Source organism: Haplochromis burtoni, unplaced genomic scaffold (assembly GCF_018398535.1).
Source record: "Haplochromis burtoni strain Fernald_Lab_line unplaced genomic scaffold, NCSU_Asbu1 Contig_17, whole genome shotgun sequence".
Taxonomy (NCBI): Eukaryota; Metazoa; Chordata; class Actinopteri; order Cichliformes; family Cichlidae; genus Haplochromis; species Haplochromis burtoni.
In genome coordinates this window covers 3035725-3054452 of record NW_024582378.1, presented here as the reverse complement: position 1 = coordinate 3054452, position 18728 = coordinate 3035725, and the positions used below count along the sequence as shown (strand labels likewise).

The window sequence follows — 18728 nt, the reverse complement described above, 5'->3', positions numbered from 1 at the left end:
TTTAGGTGGTGGTAGGAGTGTGAAGGGGATAGAGCATTAGTATGTTTGTGTGATTGAGGAGCGAGCGAGGGAGGCTGTCAGCATGTGCATCCATCCCAGCAACGTCCCTCTTTGATAGACATTGAATGTGTGTTCCAGGCCATTAACCAAGAGCCACGTTTGAAGATGACGGGGTTGGAAGCTTGTGGTTGTGCTGCGTCGAAGGAAACTGTTGTTATTTTGTTTCCAGTGAACAGTAGAGTGTCCAGGCCTCCCTCACTTGGTGAATACAGATGAAAGCTTGCCTGTTACAGTTTTGGTTTTTAGGGGTTTTTTTTTTAGACTACTCTTATAACACCTAGGATTTTATATTTACCTGCTTTACAACTGCAGCGTACAGTGTATCTATGTTATATGGTATTTTTAGAGGCACCCACATTATGTATTCTGCATTAAAATTGTATTTTAATGGCAACAATTGTATTTTTTTTCTTTTGATTATGAAATTGTGATATCAGTTTTTTGGGCAGTTGATCAGATGTATGGACAAACCAAAATTTTTAGTGTGGAATATATTGTGACATTTTTGTGAGATTATTAAAGATATCACAGATTTAATTCCTAAAAATCCTGGTGATATTTCACCCTTTTTCCTGACATTGTCAGATTCCCCCCCCCCCCGACCATCCTATTAGAACGCTCCTTGTTACGTCCCATAAATTGGTCTACAGCATGAGGGGTCAGAAAGACACATTCTTGACAGAATTTTGATTACCGTAAATAGTCAGTTAAGCCAGTAGACACATCAAAAACTGAAATAAAAGAACAGCAAATCCCCAACATTGGTCAAGAAAATGGCTGAATTTAAAGATCACCCCTGTAGCTCACAACTTTGCCAAACTGCTGTTGGAGAGGTCTTTTCTGGAGCCTTTTGAGTGAGTAGTAATAAGTTAAAAAAAAATGGCCTGCATTTGTATAGTGCTTTTCTAGTCCCTAAGGACCCCAAAGCGCTTCACACTACATTCAGTCATTCACACACACATTCACACACTGGGGATGGCAAGCTACATTGTAGCCACAGCTGCCCTGGGGCACACTGACAGAGGCGAGGCTGCCGGACCCTGGCGCCACTGGGCCCTCTGACCACCACCAGGTAGTATCTTGCCCAAGGATATTTGGCATGCAGCCAGGAGGCAGCCTGGGATCGAACCACCGACCTTCTGATTAGTGGCTGACCTGCTCTGCCACCTGAGCTACAGCCACCCCATATGAAAAAGGACATTCTAGAGCTAGACCTTTTAACGTGGCACACTCACTGAGAAGTCAGAGTCGGATATATATCCTTGCTAAAGCCAGCTACTATTTGACCAGTAAGATGCCAGTGATGGTAACTGATAGGCTGGTGGTGGGAAATGAAGATACTGACCACTGGATGACCTGTGGACTTGGTTGAACACGATTTTTTCACTAACATGAAGGCTAGTGACTTGTTGCAGGTGACTTCAATACTAAGCTAATTACATTAGCTAAAAAAAAGTATTCGACCGGCAGAATAAAAACAAATGTGGCACAGTTCTGCCATCAGCTGTCCTTTGTGTTTCCACACAGTCATTGTATGCACCGTGTCTATTTTACATTTTTACATAGAATTTAGTTTTCAAGTTTTAAACTTGAAACCCTTCTCACCCTCAACTGGTCATGGCACATTGCTCCCACTCCCTGAGCCTGCTTCTGCCGGAGCCTTCTTCAGATGGGAGTTTTTCCTTCCCACTCTTGCCAAGTGCTTCCTCAAAGGGGGTCGATGTTTGTTTGGGTTTCTCTCTATTTTTGTAGGGTCTTCCTCTCAATATATAAAGCAGCTTAAGGGAACAGTTGTTATTGTTATGTTGTGCTGTATTGGAAAAACAAAAGAAAAATATTTGATGATTGTGCTCATCCAATGGATAGTTGGCTAGTCATTTCCCACCTCTGGCCTATCAGTTATTAGGACTTCTCATTGGTAACATTAGTAACTGGCTTTAGCAAAGATACTGCCTCTTTTCAACACTTGTTGCTGCTCCATATTTTAGAGTCATAACACTCTTGGTGACTAATTTACTTGTCAGTTTGATGAGAGAAAATATCAGGTTAGTCTAGTAGTCTAAATGTCAATTCATTAGGAAAATGCATTTTACAACTACCTGCAACTAAGATTGGTGCTGCAACTGCAGCTGGTGGTATCTTAGCATGCTACAAACAATGTTAACTGGTTGTATTATTTGTCTTTGAAAACCGCTAGTCTTTGATTTAATTTATTTTCTGCTGTGTTTTACGTGCATCTATTTGAAAGAGTGAGTGTAAACACAAAAAACTATTTTATTTTATGTGCTGGAATGTGCAGAAAATAGGTTTAAATGTTAAACAAATTTCTTCCAGTCAGAGAATGTTGCATATAATTTAATGTTTGCTTGAAGTTAAAAGATTAAAACGAATAAAACGAGTTTTATTAAAGAGACTTTTCATTTGATTACATTTTATATGATAGATTATGCAGAAAAGGTAGAATTGGGCTGAAAGAGCTATTGCCTTATTACCTATTTAGGGGATAAATCATGTTTTCAAAAGTAACTAATTACTTTTGAAAATAAGTAATCAGTAAAAGTAACAGGATTACTTTTTGCTGGAAGTAATCAATAATTTGTTACTGATTACTTTTTTCAAGTAACTTGACCAACACTGATTATGAGAATGTAAATAATTAGCTTAACCAACTCGTGATGGTACCTGTGTTTTCCTAAAAACATTGGGGGTCTGTAGGCCTGTAAAATGTAGAAAGTAATCACAATAGTATAAAGAAAAATATGTTAAAAATTGAAAAATGTTCAATCGTTTTTGAATTTTATTTTGATGAGCAGAACTATAAAAACAAAATCACTTCTGTGTGACAGCTGCTGGCGTTATCCGTGATAAGAATTTCACAAGTTGCTCTTGACCACCACTCTCTGCAAGCAGACCATAATAAGTTGTCAGGCTGCACAGTGAGTACAGAGAAAGGGGAAGAGGCAGAAAATCAGACAACTGGAGCCAGAAAGAGTAGTGGCAGTGTTTATCTTGAACTACTTAACTCCCTGGCTCTGAGTCAAATGTAGAGAGAGACATTGGGAGATAGTGGAGGCCTTCATTAAATGCAGCTCAGGCCCTGGTGAAACCCTGGTTAATGTCCCTATCATCTCTGGAGTGGTCCAGCATCCAGCTCTCTGTCCAAATGACTCATGTTTAATGCATCTGTGCAGCGCTTGTCATTTAACCTCACCTCCGGAGGTTGTGGGTTGAGGTGGGACGGCGAAGGCTCCCGCAAGGGGCAAAGCGCCATGCAGTTATTCTTTACCCGCTCTCCATTTGCTTAACATGGGGAGAGCTGCTCCATGTCCCCCCTATTGCTGGGTAATCTCCCCAGAACTAACCCCCACCCCGTCGCACTGCATGAACCTGAACTCAAGGGTGGTCTGGCTTGAATATGTGGCTCTCTGAAGAACTCTGTTACTCCCATCCTAGTGTGCTGAATGTTTAAACAGGACACACCTGAGACTTTAACTTAGCAGTCAGCTCTTTTGCTGGACCATGCATAGCAGCGGTCCCCAACCCCCGAGCCTCGGACCGGTACCGGGCCGCGAGAGTTGAGGCTCAGGTGTGAAATGTATAGTTTTCAGGGTTTTTATTGGTTTTCAGCATTATTTTGTTATCGTTTTTATCGTTAACTTGGTTTTCCTGGGTCTTTTTGCGCGTTTTATGAATAAATCTACTAGTTTTATTTTGTTGTATTTATCCGCGACACCTTAAAGGCCGGTCCGTGAAAATAATGTCGGGCATAAACCGGTCCGTGGCGCGAAAAAGGTTGGTGACCGCTGATGTATAGCGTTGGTTAAACACTTTGATAAAAGCTACCAATGAGGAGTTTTTACTACCAATTTTACTAGTTTATGAAATTTATTACGCCATTGCATGACACATCTTACTCCCTTTGATTTTTTTCATCATCATGTTAAGCTCATAAATAAACCTGTCCAGATATTTACAGTCCACAAAAAGACTCACCAACATACATCTTTACCACCGGCAAAGCTGTGTAACGGGATATAAGAGAGCTGATTTTGTTTTTGAGCATTTTCCTCTTATTTTCCCCGCTTACATGCGAAGACAGGCTCTCCTTCTAAACACTCCTTCTCTCTCACTTGCACACACCCACTCAATCTCTGCCTCGCTTTCTTGATCTGGATAATGGTAATTAGAATATCACCATGATTGAAATTTGGCAAAAGTTGAAGAGGAAATAGGTTTTCTAATCAAAAGCTGCCTCATAGCTGGAATCCTGATGCTTACTTGGCTGAAAAATGTTCCTCAACGATGGGGGCCTAAACGGATGCCAGACTGTATACTGATGGCCAACTCTGCTCTTTTTCTACCGATGTCCCCGCTGAGGCTGATATAGCTGATCATGCTGGTTTACATTTATTTATTTTAAAAGTGGGTGTTTTTCTCTAATCTTTGAACTGGCCCACCATAAGTGACATATTTAGTTTCTTAGCTGAATGAGAGCAATAGCTTTTATTATAAAATTATGTTTTTGGCACAGTCTTTGGCGGTTAAAAAGTACATACATCAAAATACATGCATATATGCATAGATAAACGTACCGCAATACAGCAAAAGTCTTAAGCCACCCTTCTTTGCTTTTTTGAAAAGGGAAAAAATGCATGCAAAAATGTATTGAAAGGTGCAAACATACAGTGAAACACAGTATACAAGGCAATTGTAACAAGCTCGAAAGTCAATATTTGTTGCATAAATTTTTACAAACTCCCCAGCACCACTGGCTGAAATGCAACCCCAAACCTCAGCCATGCTTTGCAGATGGCTGTGGGCACTCACTGATGTACCTCTCTCCTGACCTCGTCCTTCATTTCTGTATTGGCAATGATTTGAACCAACAAATTCAGATTCATTACTCCATACGACTGATTTTAGTCCAGTTCTTGTGTAATTTGGCATACCTCTACCTTTTCTCCCTGTTTCCTTTGCTTAAGAATTGCTTCTTGAAAACCATCCTTGCACTGAGGTTTCAGTGAGCAATAGTTGGATTAACTGAAGGTCCAGATGTATCTCTCGGGTTCTGTGTCAGGTCTTCATTGGACTTTTTTTTAAATTTCTTAAAGACATGACTTTCAGGTACTGTTTGTAAGATGTGTGTTTTTAAGCCTTGCTAATTCTTCTTTTACATCTACTAATCTAACTTTTTTCCCGTGCACACCTATGCCAGGTTTTCAGCTAATAACTCTTTTAGGAATCACCTTGTTGTTGCAAAAATACAATTTTTTGCCTGTCAAACTGTGCTACCTTTGCCATTTTCCATACATTCAATTGAGAACATTGGTGTTATTTCACATTGTTTGCAGAAGTGTTTGTTATTCACAGGCACAGCACTGGTTGGGTGCATTTTTAATGTTTGAATGGCTATTAAAAATACAAGAAAGTCTGATTCCTTGGACCTGAAATATAAAGAAACAGGGGTCTCAAACATGCACTGTAGTAGATCTAGTTTTTATGAGAATGTCTTTTTCTCTCCATAGAACAAAAATAAGAACCTAGCATGTTATAAAATGATATAGTTTGGTTAATTTGTAGAAAAGACAGAAAAATGTGTTTGTGCATGGGATTATGTGCTCGACTGTTTCTTGGCTGGGAGCTGGAGCTTCCTGGATGTTCTGCCGGTTGCTTGGCAAACTCACACCGTTGCCTATGATGTAATTCCTTTCTAAATACGGTATTATTCTAATCTGATTCAATCCATATTTCAGTCCTTTAACCAGTAAAAGGTAAAAGCTGTGCTATTTGTATGGCATAGCTAAGAGCTTTGTTCAGTGACTGTATAATGTTTTTAAAAATGCTGTTTTTAATTTTTAATTTTCTTGTTAAAACGCTGAAAAAGCATGATTGTTGTTTCCCTTTGGATTCTTACCGTATTTGTCCTGTACTGTACTTGCATGCACCTTTACGCACTGGGAAATCAACTTTGAATGAGGTTTTAAACGCTAATCTCCCTTTCTGTTTCTCCCCACTGCTTCTCCTCTTCCCACCTACTGTACCCTCCTCCACAAACACAGGAGCTGCACAGGACCCAGGTAAGCCTCCCCCACATCTCCTTTCCTTCTCCTGACCACAACCTCCCACCATATTCGAGCTTTTGTTTCATTTCAAATACATGCTTCCTCTTTCATCTCGTATTTTTGCACTGTGTGTCAAATCTGCAGTCTTTCTCTCAGCATCTCTCAAGCTCACATTTTGATTTTTGTCTACCTCACCCTTGCGAACTCATGCTGCTGTCATTGATGCTGAGGTCTTCTGTCACTTACCGGCATTCTAAGTAGCGCTAGCTTGAGCAACTTAGTACACACTGCACAGAGAGAGAGTTCAATGATCCGAAGGGTCTTATTTCAACAATATATTTTTTCAAAATGAAAGAAAAAGCATTTAAAATTAAAGCTTTTGGGAGGGAAAAAATTGGACTTTGCAGTTTTTCTGTTCTACATTTGTACACACTGACAGTGCATTTATGTCGCAGACTGCTAGTGGCAGTGATTTAAAAATGATAAGAGGATATAGCTTTCACTACTTTGGTATTACATTTCATTGTTGCATTGTCGTAATTACCTATTAAGCTTTCATTCAGGAGATAATGATGTTGCCTTTCAAATCAAATGTGTGTAATCATATTCTTATTAATTTTACATGCGAGCTGGAGTGTTACAATTATTTTGGGAGAGAAAGAGACGAGTACAGAAGGTGAAAGGTGTGGCTGCTGACAGCAAACCACAACCACAGCACGTGTTTGTCTGTGTGTGTGTCTTTGTCAGTAGAGATTTGATAGTTTCTTCCAAACTGAAAAATCCAGAAAGGAGTTGTTTTTGGAAAACGTGCTCAGAGGTGCATGTTACGCTGTTTTAGAGCAACCTGTGTGATCTGTTTTTCCTCTGTAGCCTCTGGTAACGACATCTTAACCCTATATATCGTGGTAAGGTCTGGGGTAAGTCTTCGAGATGATAATGATGATGATTATGGGAGGTTTTTTGTGCTGTTTGTTTGTCTGTATTTCCGTCATCAGCAAGACTGTACAAAAACTCAGCCTGAATTTTATGAGGTGGAATATGGGCAAAAGAAGAACCCATTAAATTCTAATGATCCGGCTCACACTCTTGAAACTTGCAAAAAAGGCAATAAGCATTAGTTTTACTGGATCTCTTGTAGTTATTATTATGATTGTGATTTCAAATGCCTTGAGCTGTGAAAAACAGGAATTTCCATCCTATTATGTTTACTACCACGTTCTTCCTCTATACATTTCTTTAATTTCATTAAATACGAACCTGTTTCTTTCTTTCTTCTCATTTTGAAGCCAAAAACCTTAGAATGTAATTAGGTTCACCCACTGGCTCAGACTGACTCACACAGATTGCGATATGCCTACAGTCTGTCTGTATTTATAAGTCAAACAGTAATTATTTGCAACCCTTCACCAATCTGTCTCAGAGTAATTGCAGTCAGTCCGTGTCAGGCCTCGATTACTTGGAGACAGTTTGTCTCTAACCAGGTGACCTGTCCAATCACCTCGTGATCTAAAATGGATATCCAGAGGTTGGGATTGTTGCCTTCCCAGCCTCTAGGAAACCAGCTGGTTGCTGCAAGCTCTCGCAATGCAAAAATTAAATGCACCGATTTCTCGTTGTTCCATCCAAGTCGAATTGTGCCACCAGTTAAGATACAGATTTCAAAATGCAGCATTTGAGTTTTAGCAAAAAATATTCTGTCTGCTGTGAACAAAAACTCCTGAACAACTATCTGATGTACAAGCAAATAATTTAACAGCTGCTCCACTGAATGAGAAAAGTGAGTAATGTTGGGTATTAAGGCAAACCTGCAGAGCTCCATCCGGCAGTACTTATTGTTGTTTAAGGTCTCTGAGTGATTTAGGCGGCTTAGACTGCAACTGGACGGTGATGCTTTTCAGACAACATCTAGCTTTCTTTGACATTTTAATGTCCCCGACTTGCTTTCTTAAAAAGTGTTTATGTATTACACCATCATATCGACACACTGTGCTATATAATCATTTTGGTGTCCTGACTTATCAGGGCATGAAAGCTGCTCCAACTAATACTGTAAGGCTAAAAGAATATACTACATTATGACATGAGGATGAACTGTCCTCTGTTCCTTCCTTGCTTTGCTTCAGCTATTCCTTTTAAAACATAGTGGCTTTTACTCAGCAATAATTGGGGTTTAGTGCAAAAATCGCCACCTTTCCAACAAAAAATTATGCTGCATATCATGCCATGCTGCCTCTCTTAACGTCTTCACTCCTCCTCTCACCATCTCTCCTCTACCAAGCCTTTTAATCCAATTAGCAATGCCAGTGACAGTTATTTATATGTACATGAATTAGAATTGAAGAGCAGGAGATCCTCCCTAGGGGCTGATTGGACGGAGCCCAGTCCTTCACAGGCCTGTTCTCGGTCACAAACCTGTCCGGTTGCCACCAAGCAGTGGTGGTCTCTCAGCTTATCACATACAAAGCAGCGACAAAAACTCATTGCAACATGCATTGCAAATGACAGTTACCCGTTACCTTGGACTTTATTGTGAAAACCAAATCAGTGGGTACTTTTTATCCCCAGCACAGAAAGACTTTGACCGTGTTGTTTCATCTTTTTTAGTGTTTTCTAAAACCGTCACAATTTAAGAAATATTTGACACATTCAAATTGGGACACTCTAATAAGCTGTCTTCTCGGTGTTCAGGTTCATCTTAGATCTATGTTTCTGTTGCATTCCATTGCGTGGACTGAAATAGTGGGAGTGCCAAATGAGTGTGTAAGCTGCCAAATCTGGCTCGCTTACCCTTTTGAACTATTTGCCAATGATTGCAGTACTTCAGAGGGGTAGAAAAAGGCATGTCACAGTGCTGCCAGCCTTATCCTTTAAAGATTTTAAGGTTTTAACAACACGTTTGAAATACAGTTTTAGAAATTTCTAAATTTACATTCATTAGCAATGCCACTTTAAGTCCAGCAGTACAAACATTAATGTTTGCAGTTATAAATTAAGAGTTGTTGGCCTGCAAAGTCACTTTAACATTCCATTTTTAAAATTATTCACTTTTGGTTAATTATGAGTCTATTAAAGAACTCAATAAATGTACCAGATGGCTTTTTTTTTTGGCTTAAATTAATACAAAATTAACTCTAGGACTGCTTTATTTTAGCTTTTGGAATAAGTGCTCTCATTGTGCTTCTGTTTTCTACAACAAATTATACTGAAACAAAATGTAAAAGGAGCAACAAGATGGAAAATGAGTGACCAAAAATAGAGGACTGGGTTTATTTTAGGCTTGTATGATTAAGCCGGTGTTTAAGGCATGTGATTAAATTCAAGATGTCTGTGAAGTAAAATAATATAGCTTAGTTCACAGCCCAAGAATAAATATCAAATTCAAAAAAGAAAGAAGGGAAAAAGAGATGACACAAGTTGAGACAGTTGGCGCACTATTAATAATAGCTCATCGAGATGTGCTCTACTGCCTTTCCCAAGCGAAGCATGCGGATACCGTTCAGCTCAAAGTTGTCATCATGTCGAAGTGCTTTAATTTTGTTGATTTTATACAAACTAAAATATGAATCAGTCAGTAGAGAACTTCCCATCTGCATTCAACATGGCTACAATCTTAAGTCTATAAAAAAAAAAAGACATAATTTCAAGGTTAGAAAAGTGAAAACAATGACAACAAGCCTTAAACTAACAAATGGCCAGTAGGGGAAAATCCTCTGGTTGGGAAAATGTAATCTGGTTACACTGAAGTAAAAAAAAAAATCATTTGAAGTTTTTTAATGATCTCAGTTATTAGTTTAATTTCTTGTTGAATTCTAGGTAATGTTCATGCTGTAAATTATATCCCATTAAAGGATCATAAAGTATGGTTTGCTATAGGGTGAGCCCATTGTGACCACATGTCTCTCAGATGGTCACACAGGCCTAGAGACTGGTCAGTGAGAAAAAAATGTGTTTTCCCCTGACGGTTAGATGTGGTTGCTGGTAGTTGCTAGGAGAAATTAGTACCCTCCCAAAGATTGGCCATTGTTTGCATGAATGGCACTGACTTGTCTGCTAACACTCGCCTTTTATTCTCTGAGCTATAGTGAACCTCGAGCAAAGTGCTTGCCTTTTACGTTCTGTTTTAGGTTTGTGTTTGACTATAGCTCGGATAGTACGGGTGAGTGTTTGCATACAAGTCGGCGTCTTTCATGCAAACTATAAGCGGCCACCTCTAGTGACCAAAGCAATCATAAGAAAGTTTTTGGTACATTACCATATACCATTTAACGTAGCAACCCCCAGCAACCATTTGCCAATGGGTCAGGGAACACCTGACCCATTGTGCTGGGTGACTTGTGCTGGGTGACTTAGACCTAACATGAGCATGTTTTTCCATTCAAGAGTTGATTCAACTGTTAAAGTACTTCTCAGCTTTTCAAAATATTCTCAACCAAAGAAGGAGGAGAAATAATAGTAGCATCAGCTAAATCACTGACACATTTTTATTTTTGTTTACTGGAGTAAACCAGTACTAAAAAGAATAACGTTTTCACAGACTTGAGAACAAGAAAAACATTTCTTGTTGTCAGAGGTCATGGTGTTTTCTTAGTTTACCCACCACTACAGACAAGAGTTCTTTTTACCTGCAATGGGGACTCGCGTATTTGTTCTGTGCGCCAATCAATAGAATGGAAGACGTGCGAGGACAGAGGTGGGCTGAGGGACAGCAGTTAAACAGAAGGAGTCTTATCCATGTGTGCACAGACGGGCTCTTTGAACACATACAAGCATGCATTTGTACCTTTGCAGCCCCATATACACACAAACACGCCGAGTACAGCTCAGATTAATGACTGAATCAATCACACGCATACAGTGTTTGCTTGTCATCCTGTATGCTTTCCTTTTATAAGACAAGTTCAATTTCCCAGGCTACTGAAGCTCTATCAGCGTTTCCACAGAATATGTATTCAGCAAGGTCATCTCTCACTGCACCAAGAAATTTCCCTGCCACGAGGATGTGTCTTTGCTGTTGAAATGTCAATAGTCTCCCAGTCGGATGCATTGCAATCTACATTTGTCAATACATGCTGCTTAGAGCCATACCATGAGCAAAGCATGCAGCTCGTTCATTAAGTAAACCTTTTTTTTCCTTTTACTCAGGTTGATTCCTATTGGCTCTGATTTATTCACTTAATAAGCACACGAGGTCTGAATTTTATTCAAATGCTCAAGTGTTCATTAAAATTTTGGATTAGAAATTTTAGCGCTACAGAATGTCATATTTTTACCGTTTAGGTATTCCTAATTTAGAAAAGTAAAAATATAAGAATTCACCAGTGTATAGGAGGATTCAGTAGACATCATGCTGACTGCCATCTCTTGCCTTTTGGTAAATAAAATGACACCGACTCACTGATGCCAGTGGCCAGTATTTCTCTTTTGTGTCACTTTCAGTTTTGCGGTCGTTAAATGTTCAAAGATTGTGTGACGAAGGACAGAAGAACTTTGAAACAGCCTTGTTACTTTTTACAACAAAGATTTGTTTGTTCCCTTGGCACAAACTGGGTTATAAAGAACCACAATAAAAACAAGAAATACCACTGATACATTGTCGCACAAGTAATTGGTCAATTTATTAATACAATTCGTCTATTCAGCCGACAACAGTCCTCTCGGGGCAAACCAGAAACCAAATGAATCCCTCTGCGCCAGCATTTGGTGACAGGGGAGGGGAAAAAAGTCTTTTAACAGGAACAAACCGAACAGCAGAACCAGGCTCGGGGAGGGTGACCATCTGCCACAGCCAGTTGGGGTGAGGGTGAAGCAAAGAGAGGGAAAAGAAGAGCACAGAGAGACAACAAACGATACAATAGGAAGCACTCTGCAGGTTGGCGGGACCAGTAACAAGCTCTGGAGCCGGTATCATCCCAGATTATCACTGTTGGTGCATCCTTGCAAAAATATATCATTCAGACCTTTCAATTATAGATCCTAACACTGCCTCTGCATTATGCCAGGGAGAAGAGAATGTAATAAGATGTAAAGGGTAAGGGAACTGCATCCCATAAAAAAATTACAGCTCACACTGAGCATAGGTTAGACCCCCTGCTCTTGCCTGTACTGAGAGTAGGCACAGAGCTCAGTAAAACAGCTTTTATGGAGGCAGCTCCTTCTACTTGGAATAAACTAAAAAAGTTGAAGTTAAAAGTATAGGTTTCAACTTGCTGATGAATGTTGTTATTATTTAAAGATGAAGCTACAGTAGAGCAAGCAAAAAAGCCAACAGTATGTCTGTATTGTTGTTCTGACCTTGTCTGCCTTTAATCTTAAATATCCAAAGTTATTGGGCCAGTCGATTTGATCATCTGCAGGATTGTGACCTTTATTACCTTTGAGGAAAACCTGCAGATAAAGCAATAGCTCCCAAAATTAACATCAGAGATTTTGCACTTTATGAGGTTTTAATAATAAATAATAATAATACATTTTATTTATAGGCGCCAAGCACAAGAACAATAGCAAAATATAATTTAGACAAAAATACAAGCATGAAAGTATAAAAGCTGAACAAGGTCAAAATGGACTAAAACAGAATCAGGTGTATACAATTCTGAATAGATGGGTTTTGAGAGGTGATTTAAAAGTGGTGAGAGAGTAGAGTTTTGCAAGCATAACGCAAGCCAACGCTCCAGCGTGGCCGCAACTGAAAAATTATTCATATATGACACACGTCTCAAACGTCAGAATGATAACAATGCATGCTTCCAGTGTTTTAGATGTCTGCTTGCTTTCTCTCCTCCCGCTTGATTCAGACAACCCTTGCAGGGCTTTATTGTGATGTGATCTGATGTACTGAGAGCGTAATAAAATCTAAATGGTTGAACTTTGACCACAAACACGTCTTGATCGTTAAGGAAAATGGCACAGCTGTTTCAACTGTTTCATCTCCTAATTAATCTGTCATAATGCAGATACAATATCATGGCAGTGGCTGTTTAAAGTAATTATCTTTGACATTTTCAGATAAATAGACATTTGCCTTGTTGCTCACTATCACTACCTGATAAAAGAAACCGGTGATTGAACTTTAAGTTAGACAAATTGTGTGTAAAAAAAAAAAAAAAAAAAATCATGTGAGCAATATAACTGTCATAACCTCATCACTAAGGTAGTTCAAGGTAATTCAAAAAAGATTTAAACTGAAATAGATGTGTATGGGCTTTATGTTGCTATGCTTTATATTATTTTCAGTATAAAACTGGTGCTGATGTTGTCATCATCTTGAAGTTAAATGGAGTTAATTTCGAGCTTTTTGTTGTTGCAAAAACAGGAAGTAAGTAGGAGAAAACGTTGGGCTTTTTCCTTGAAGCAAGAAAAGCATAGCCTGCTTTTTGTCCACTGAGAGGAGACGATTAAGCGTGCATACATCAAATCACATTTCAGGAATTATAATCAAATGTTTTTAAATAATTCAGCTACGGCTTGATATTTGTTTTAAATATTCATTCTTTGATTAGTGGATGTAATAATGTGTACTGTCTCAGTTGTAGCTTTTATTGACATTTTACTTTTGATTAAAACCAATTATCTTAATGAAATCAACATAAAATAATAAATGACTGTATGCAATATTTGATAGTTGCACAACAAACACAGCATAGCAGAAATACTGGCCATCTTATAGCATCAGTTTTGTAGGAAATGTTTATGAACTGGTAAACAACCATGTGAATGTTTTAAAACTGTGCATATATTGTAAAAACAAGAATTAAGGAATATGAATAAGAGCAACTACTGTGCTGATATGTATCTATCTTCAGGGAACTGATCAAATACACGTCAAAGAGAAGATAACCATTGAGGAAGATGAATGCATGACAGACCAAATGTGTTGGCAGATGTAAACACCAGACTGTATTAAGCCAAACATCATGTTCTTTTCAAGCAGTCAGAATCAATCAGAAACAATCGGGATAAAAGAAATGTTTGTATTCAACTGCAGCCAGTGAGTCTAAGAACTTGGGTAAATAAATAGATGATGAAGAAAGAAATGTTGGTGTACAAATATTGCAACTTTTTTCAAATTCAGCTTATTTCAAGAATATGCTAGAATGCTAAAGTGAATGTTAACACAATATCTGAAATCAACAGTGTTATTACTGAAAAAAATTACTTTCTCAACATATAAATATAGCTAAGTACAACAGTGTAATCAATGTTACAAAAATACAAGAGTATTTTTTTTCTGATTCTCCAACTCCAGCAAGTTGTGAGATCTCTAGTGAGCAAATGATTAACATTTAAAAATATTCCAAATGACAACAAACCATATAATATTAACCTATTTCATAGCTGCTAAAGTAAGACACAAGGGAAGAAATATAACAAAAGGTGTTTGCGTAATTTATTTAATGGTTGTAAAATAGTTACTGTGGCAACATTGTAGCGTTACGGCCAGTGCTGCGGATCGGGGTATATTCACAATGCCTGCATTTACACTGCATTTAGCCTTTAATAAACTTTGGTTCTCAGAACTACATTTATTGCTTTTGTTTTGTTTTTTGCATAAACAGTGAATAAATTACAATGCAATTACTATTACAATCACAATGCACGTAACTTGGAAAGAATCCCTCGATGCTGACCACAAAGAGAGCTACCATGAGATTAACACAAGGCTTTTGCCTTTTTAACCCATTGTTTGGGTGCAATGCCGAAATAATGGCTTTATGAATTCAGCCTAGTACTTTAGACAATGCTGTTGCTGAGTAGAGTCTTGGGAGCTTCAAAAAGACAACTGGACTTCTTTAGGCTCGCAAAGGCTTCTCTCCCAGAGGCTTCTTGAGTTCTGAAAAGGTCGGAGAGTCCCAGGCATTTCACCCCTAGTGAGGGCTGTGCTCTTTGGAAGTGGCTCTAATGATCGTTGACCCACTATTGATCCTGTTAGTCATCACATGTGTTAAGGTGTGAAGAAAAGCGTAGGTCATTACCATAGTGGATCAACTATCCTTAGGACTACTTCCACAAGGGCAACAACCACCAGGTGTTACATACCTCAGACTCGCCTCTATTTTTTTTAGAACTGAAGGAGACTTTTTGAATGAGAGGTGAAATGTCTTCGCAAACTTAAAAAAGTCAAATTGCTTTCTTTTTTAGGGTCTCAAGACGATCCTGATGATAGATTCTGAGAGTACCGGTGGTAACAGCAGACATTAAAAAGTTGAACAACCCCTGCTCTAAAGCTTTGTGTATTGTCTGGTATTTACAACAGATTGAGCTCTAAACACCTGTCACTTTCACTTACAACTACAAGTGCAAAATAACAGCAAGTTTGTTCACACACCGCATCTAATCAATTTCTTTAATTTGTAGACCAGCAGTAGACCCTCTGAAAATGTTCACCCCTCATTAACACTGCTATAAAAGTGATTATTTAATCAAGAATATTGTTTTTTATTTGGTTGTTGCTCATTGTGCTTACTGTATTTATAAGTGGAGCAGCCACAGAGGATTGTGGGAGTTCCCCAGCAACAAATGTCCCTCCGGCTGCTTTTCAGTATGGCTGAGATACTTGCACTAAGTCATGCCATCAGCAACTGCAATCACAGCTGTGATGTATGCATAGCAAGCAGTGTTTTGTCAATAACAGCCTATGTATGTTGCCTTAGCGCGTCATCTAGCCAGTTCATTATGGTTTCTTTCTCTTATGGGAAGAAAGACTGGCGTACTGTCTGCTACTCTGAATCTTTGTTCAAAACCACGTTCATTCTCCATTTTTGTCCATAATGCTTCTGCCAACAGGTAACAGTTTGTCCGCCTGCTGATGAGGAACTGCTTTGATGTTGATGGCAATATCGTGTGGATATAGGACATAGTCAGACAACAGTTGTGTCTCTAATAAAATGTTCTGAAATTATTAATCTTTAGTCTGTCATTACCTCAATTGTAATTGATTTCCATAGGGGAGGGGATTTTATTTTCTCAAAGCAATCACTAGAGACCAGTGTTATCAGAGTGTAACACAATTTTAAGTCGACACTGGTATACAGCAATCCCACCATACTGGGTGGAGTGAAATGAAGTTAAAACAATTCAGCCTTTCTTCAATTTGTTGTGGAGTAGCACATGTCTCGCAGTATATATGGCTGTGGAAATACACCACCTGTCATTGCTTTAAAACAGCTTGACAAAGGTGTCAGTCCTACCCATGTCATCATCCTCCCATCTGTCCAATTCTCCAATAACTGGGGCAGTCCTCGCAGTGTCCAGTTCCCACCAGGAATGACTGACTTTTTGACGGCTGTGTCAACCAAGAGCTCGTGAATTTTTTAAAGGGATCGAAAAGCTCATACCAATAGATGATGTGCCCAAATCTCTCCATCTCCAAGCCCATGAACATTTAGACTTGTGAGGAAACCCATGTACCCCTTCAGGAATCTATGAGAAGGTAAAGAGCTTGTGCAGTGTTTCATGACTAAGGTGCTATTCCATATTTTCAAAGCCAGTTTGAGCAGTTGGGAATCAAAGCCTCTGGATCTCCTATGTGTATCCTGTAGTATATGCTGCTGGGTCACCGGTGAATCTTTCAGCACTTGCAGGTTGTTGGTGTGGGCCTCTGTGGATTCACCGCATCCTGCAAATGCCTATGCAACTTGGTAATCTCCTAAGGTTGCAGGCTGGGGCGATGCCTTGGGCAGTTTGATGTGTACCTCAGGCCATTCCTGTGCAGTTTTTTGCAGGCATTTAGTCCTGTTATGTTTTAATGAGATTATTACTGTTGTTTCATTTACCTGTCATTTTTAATTTCATTCATCTTACTAAAAGAATTATATTCAGTTCCATTTCCGTTATGCTTTGTATTAATTATATTGCCTGTTAGTCTCATTTTTGTGGCAGGGCACTTCTTGATGTGTTGTTTACTTGACAGAAAATTGCACTGCTGAACATTTTAGAGATTTTTTTTAGACAAACACCTTTGTCATCAGTTGTTTGTCACTTGTCACGGGGTCTGAAGAGTAAACCTGCTTCACCCAGTGTGTGTCAGGAGCTGATGGTGAGATATCCCTGTTCTGCTTTCTCACGCTTTTCTACAGCTGCCTGACTCAACATAATATCCACATGACTGGCTGCACATTTAAAATGGTTCAGTCAGTATACACAGTAGGTCTACAGTACAAGCTGTTTTCTGTCTGCATTCTGTCTTAGTTTGGAGGTGACCTTACTGCAGTATAAATATGCTCAAATAAACATTCTGTGCAGTTTCCCAAAAAGAAAATGCTTTACATGGTCTTGGAGAATTATATTGGATGCTTGCATTATCTTTTTTTTTTATGTCATATCAGGTAAACAGTTGGGTTATGGTTAATGTCATTTTTGAATATATTTCAGAGTGGCTGAAATTATAGTTACATTCATGGAAACAATAACTTTTCACATGGCTTTATTCAGTCCTCCATTTCCATTGCAATTAAGTGGGTAACCAAATTAATAAATTCACTCAATTAACTTATCATTAGCAGAAAAGGTTGCACCTCTATAAAAGCAGAAGTTTTAATAAATTGCTGGTCTGGACCATTCAGGTGTGTTATTAACACAATGCTACAATCTTCCCAGGAGTGGATGTTTCATTAAAATCACCCCAGGGTCAGACCGGGCAATGCTCAGAGAATCTGTATGAAACCCAAGACTTTACAGGCCTCAGTTAGCATGTTAAAGTTCATGAGAGTACAGTTAGAAAAGATTAAATAAGACTGCTGTCCCGGATTCGAAAATGTGGCACAAAAACAAACCAATGGAGGCCCAGTAGAGTGCAATCAGATGAAGAGTTTATTAAGAACACATGCGTGGGAAGAAGCACACAGCATCACATCAGCGGACTTCTTCGCCCAAAATACACAGACAGTGGCTTTTTTATAATGTCAGGGTTAACGCCCCTTCACGCGTTATAAGAACATTATTTGCATCTTATGAACATTATGCGCATAGTTTACAGTAAATGGTCAATCTTAAACCCCTAAAATTAGACAAAGAAGTTCCTTTTTCTATCACACCTTCCGTAAAAGGCAATAAGTTGCAAGCCTAAATGGTCCCTGAGGGCTTGTTCTCCTCTCTGACACATCTTCTGTCACCTGTTACTAAGCAAACTCTAATGCAACAGGTTGCTGAATACATTCAGGCCTTTACTCAGGCCTGTTTCTAGATTGTATGTATTATATGTGTTTTGTAAGCGTGTATGCAGTTTTAACCTTCTGTAGCTCCAAGTCACTTACACAATAGATCGTCCGGACATCGCGCCGAACGAGGCTTATGACCTTCCCTTAATTGACTGAACTTCAACTCTTTAATAAGCACAAAATGCAATGTGTGTGTACAATTATTATGACTGCACCTGTAATAAAAGGTTACTGTGAGGCCGGCAGGTTTTAATGAACATCTTAATGCAGTATCAATGCTATAGATTATATTATTAATGATGCAGGATATATTGTAGCAATAAAATAATTTCCTTAATCCCACATTCCCTCTCGTCACTCCTCGGCCCACTCAGTTACTTCTAGCTCCATCAATGGCATCATGGACACCGGGGTCAGCTCTCCGGGGTCCACTGCCCTCGTGATTACCTTT

At 38.9% G+C, this 18728-nt stretch overlaps 1 protein-coding gene across 7 annotated transcripts in view; it reads left to right on the top strand.

Moving 5' to 3' along the window:
* cadm1a (cell adhesion molecule 1a) overlaps positions 1-18728 on the top strand; it is a 467380-nt gene that overhangs the window by 297971 nt on the left and 150681 nt on the right. For 5 of the 7 annotated variants that reach the window (XM_042218278.1, XM_042218280.1, XM_042218279.1 and 2 more), the window contains one exon: positions 6120-6137. The exons of the other annotated variants lie outside the window; for them this stretch is intronic. In XM_042218278.1, coding sequence (XP_042074212.1) covers positions 6120-6137 — 18 coding nt within the window. The remainder of the gene's footprint in view (positions 1-6119; positions 6138-18728) is intronic. 7 annotated transcript variants of the gene reach the window in all.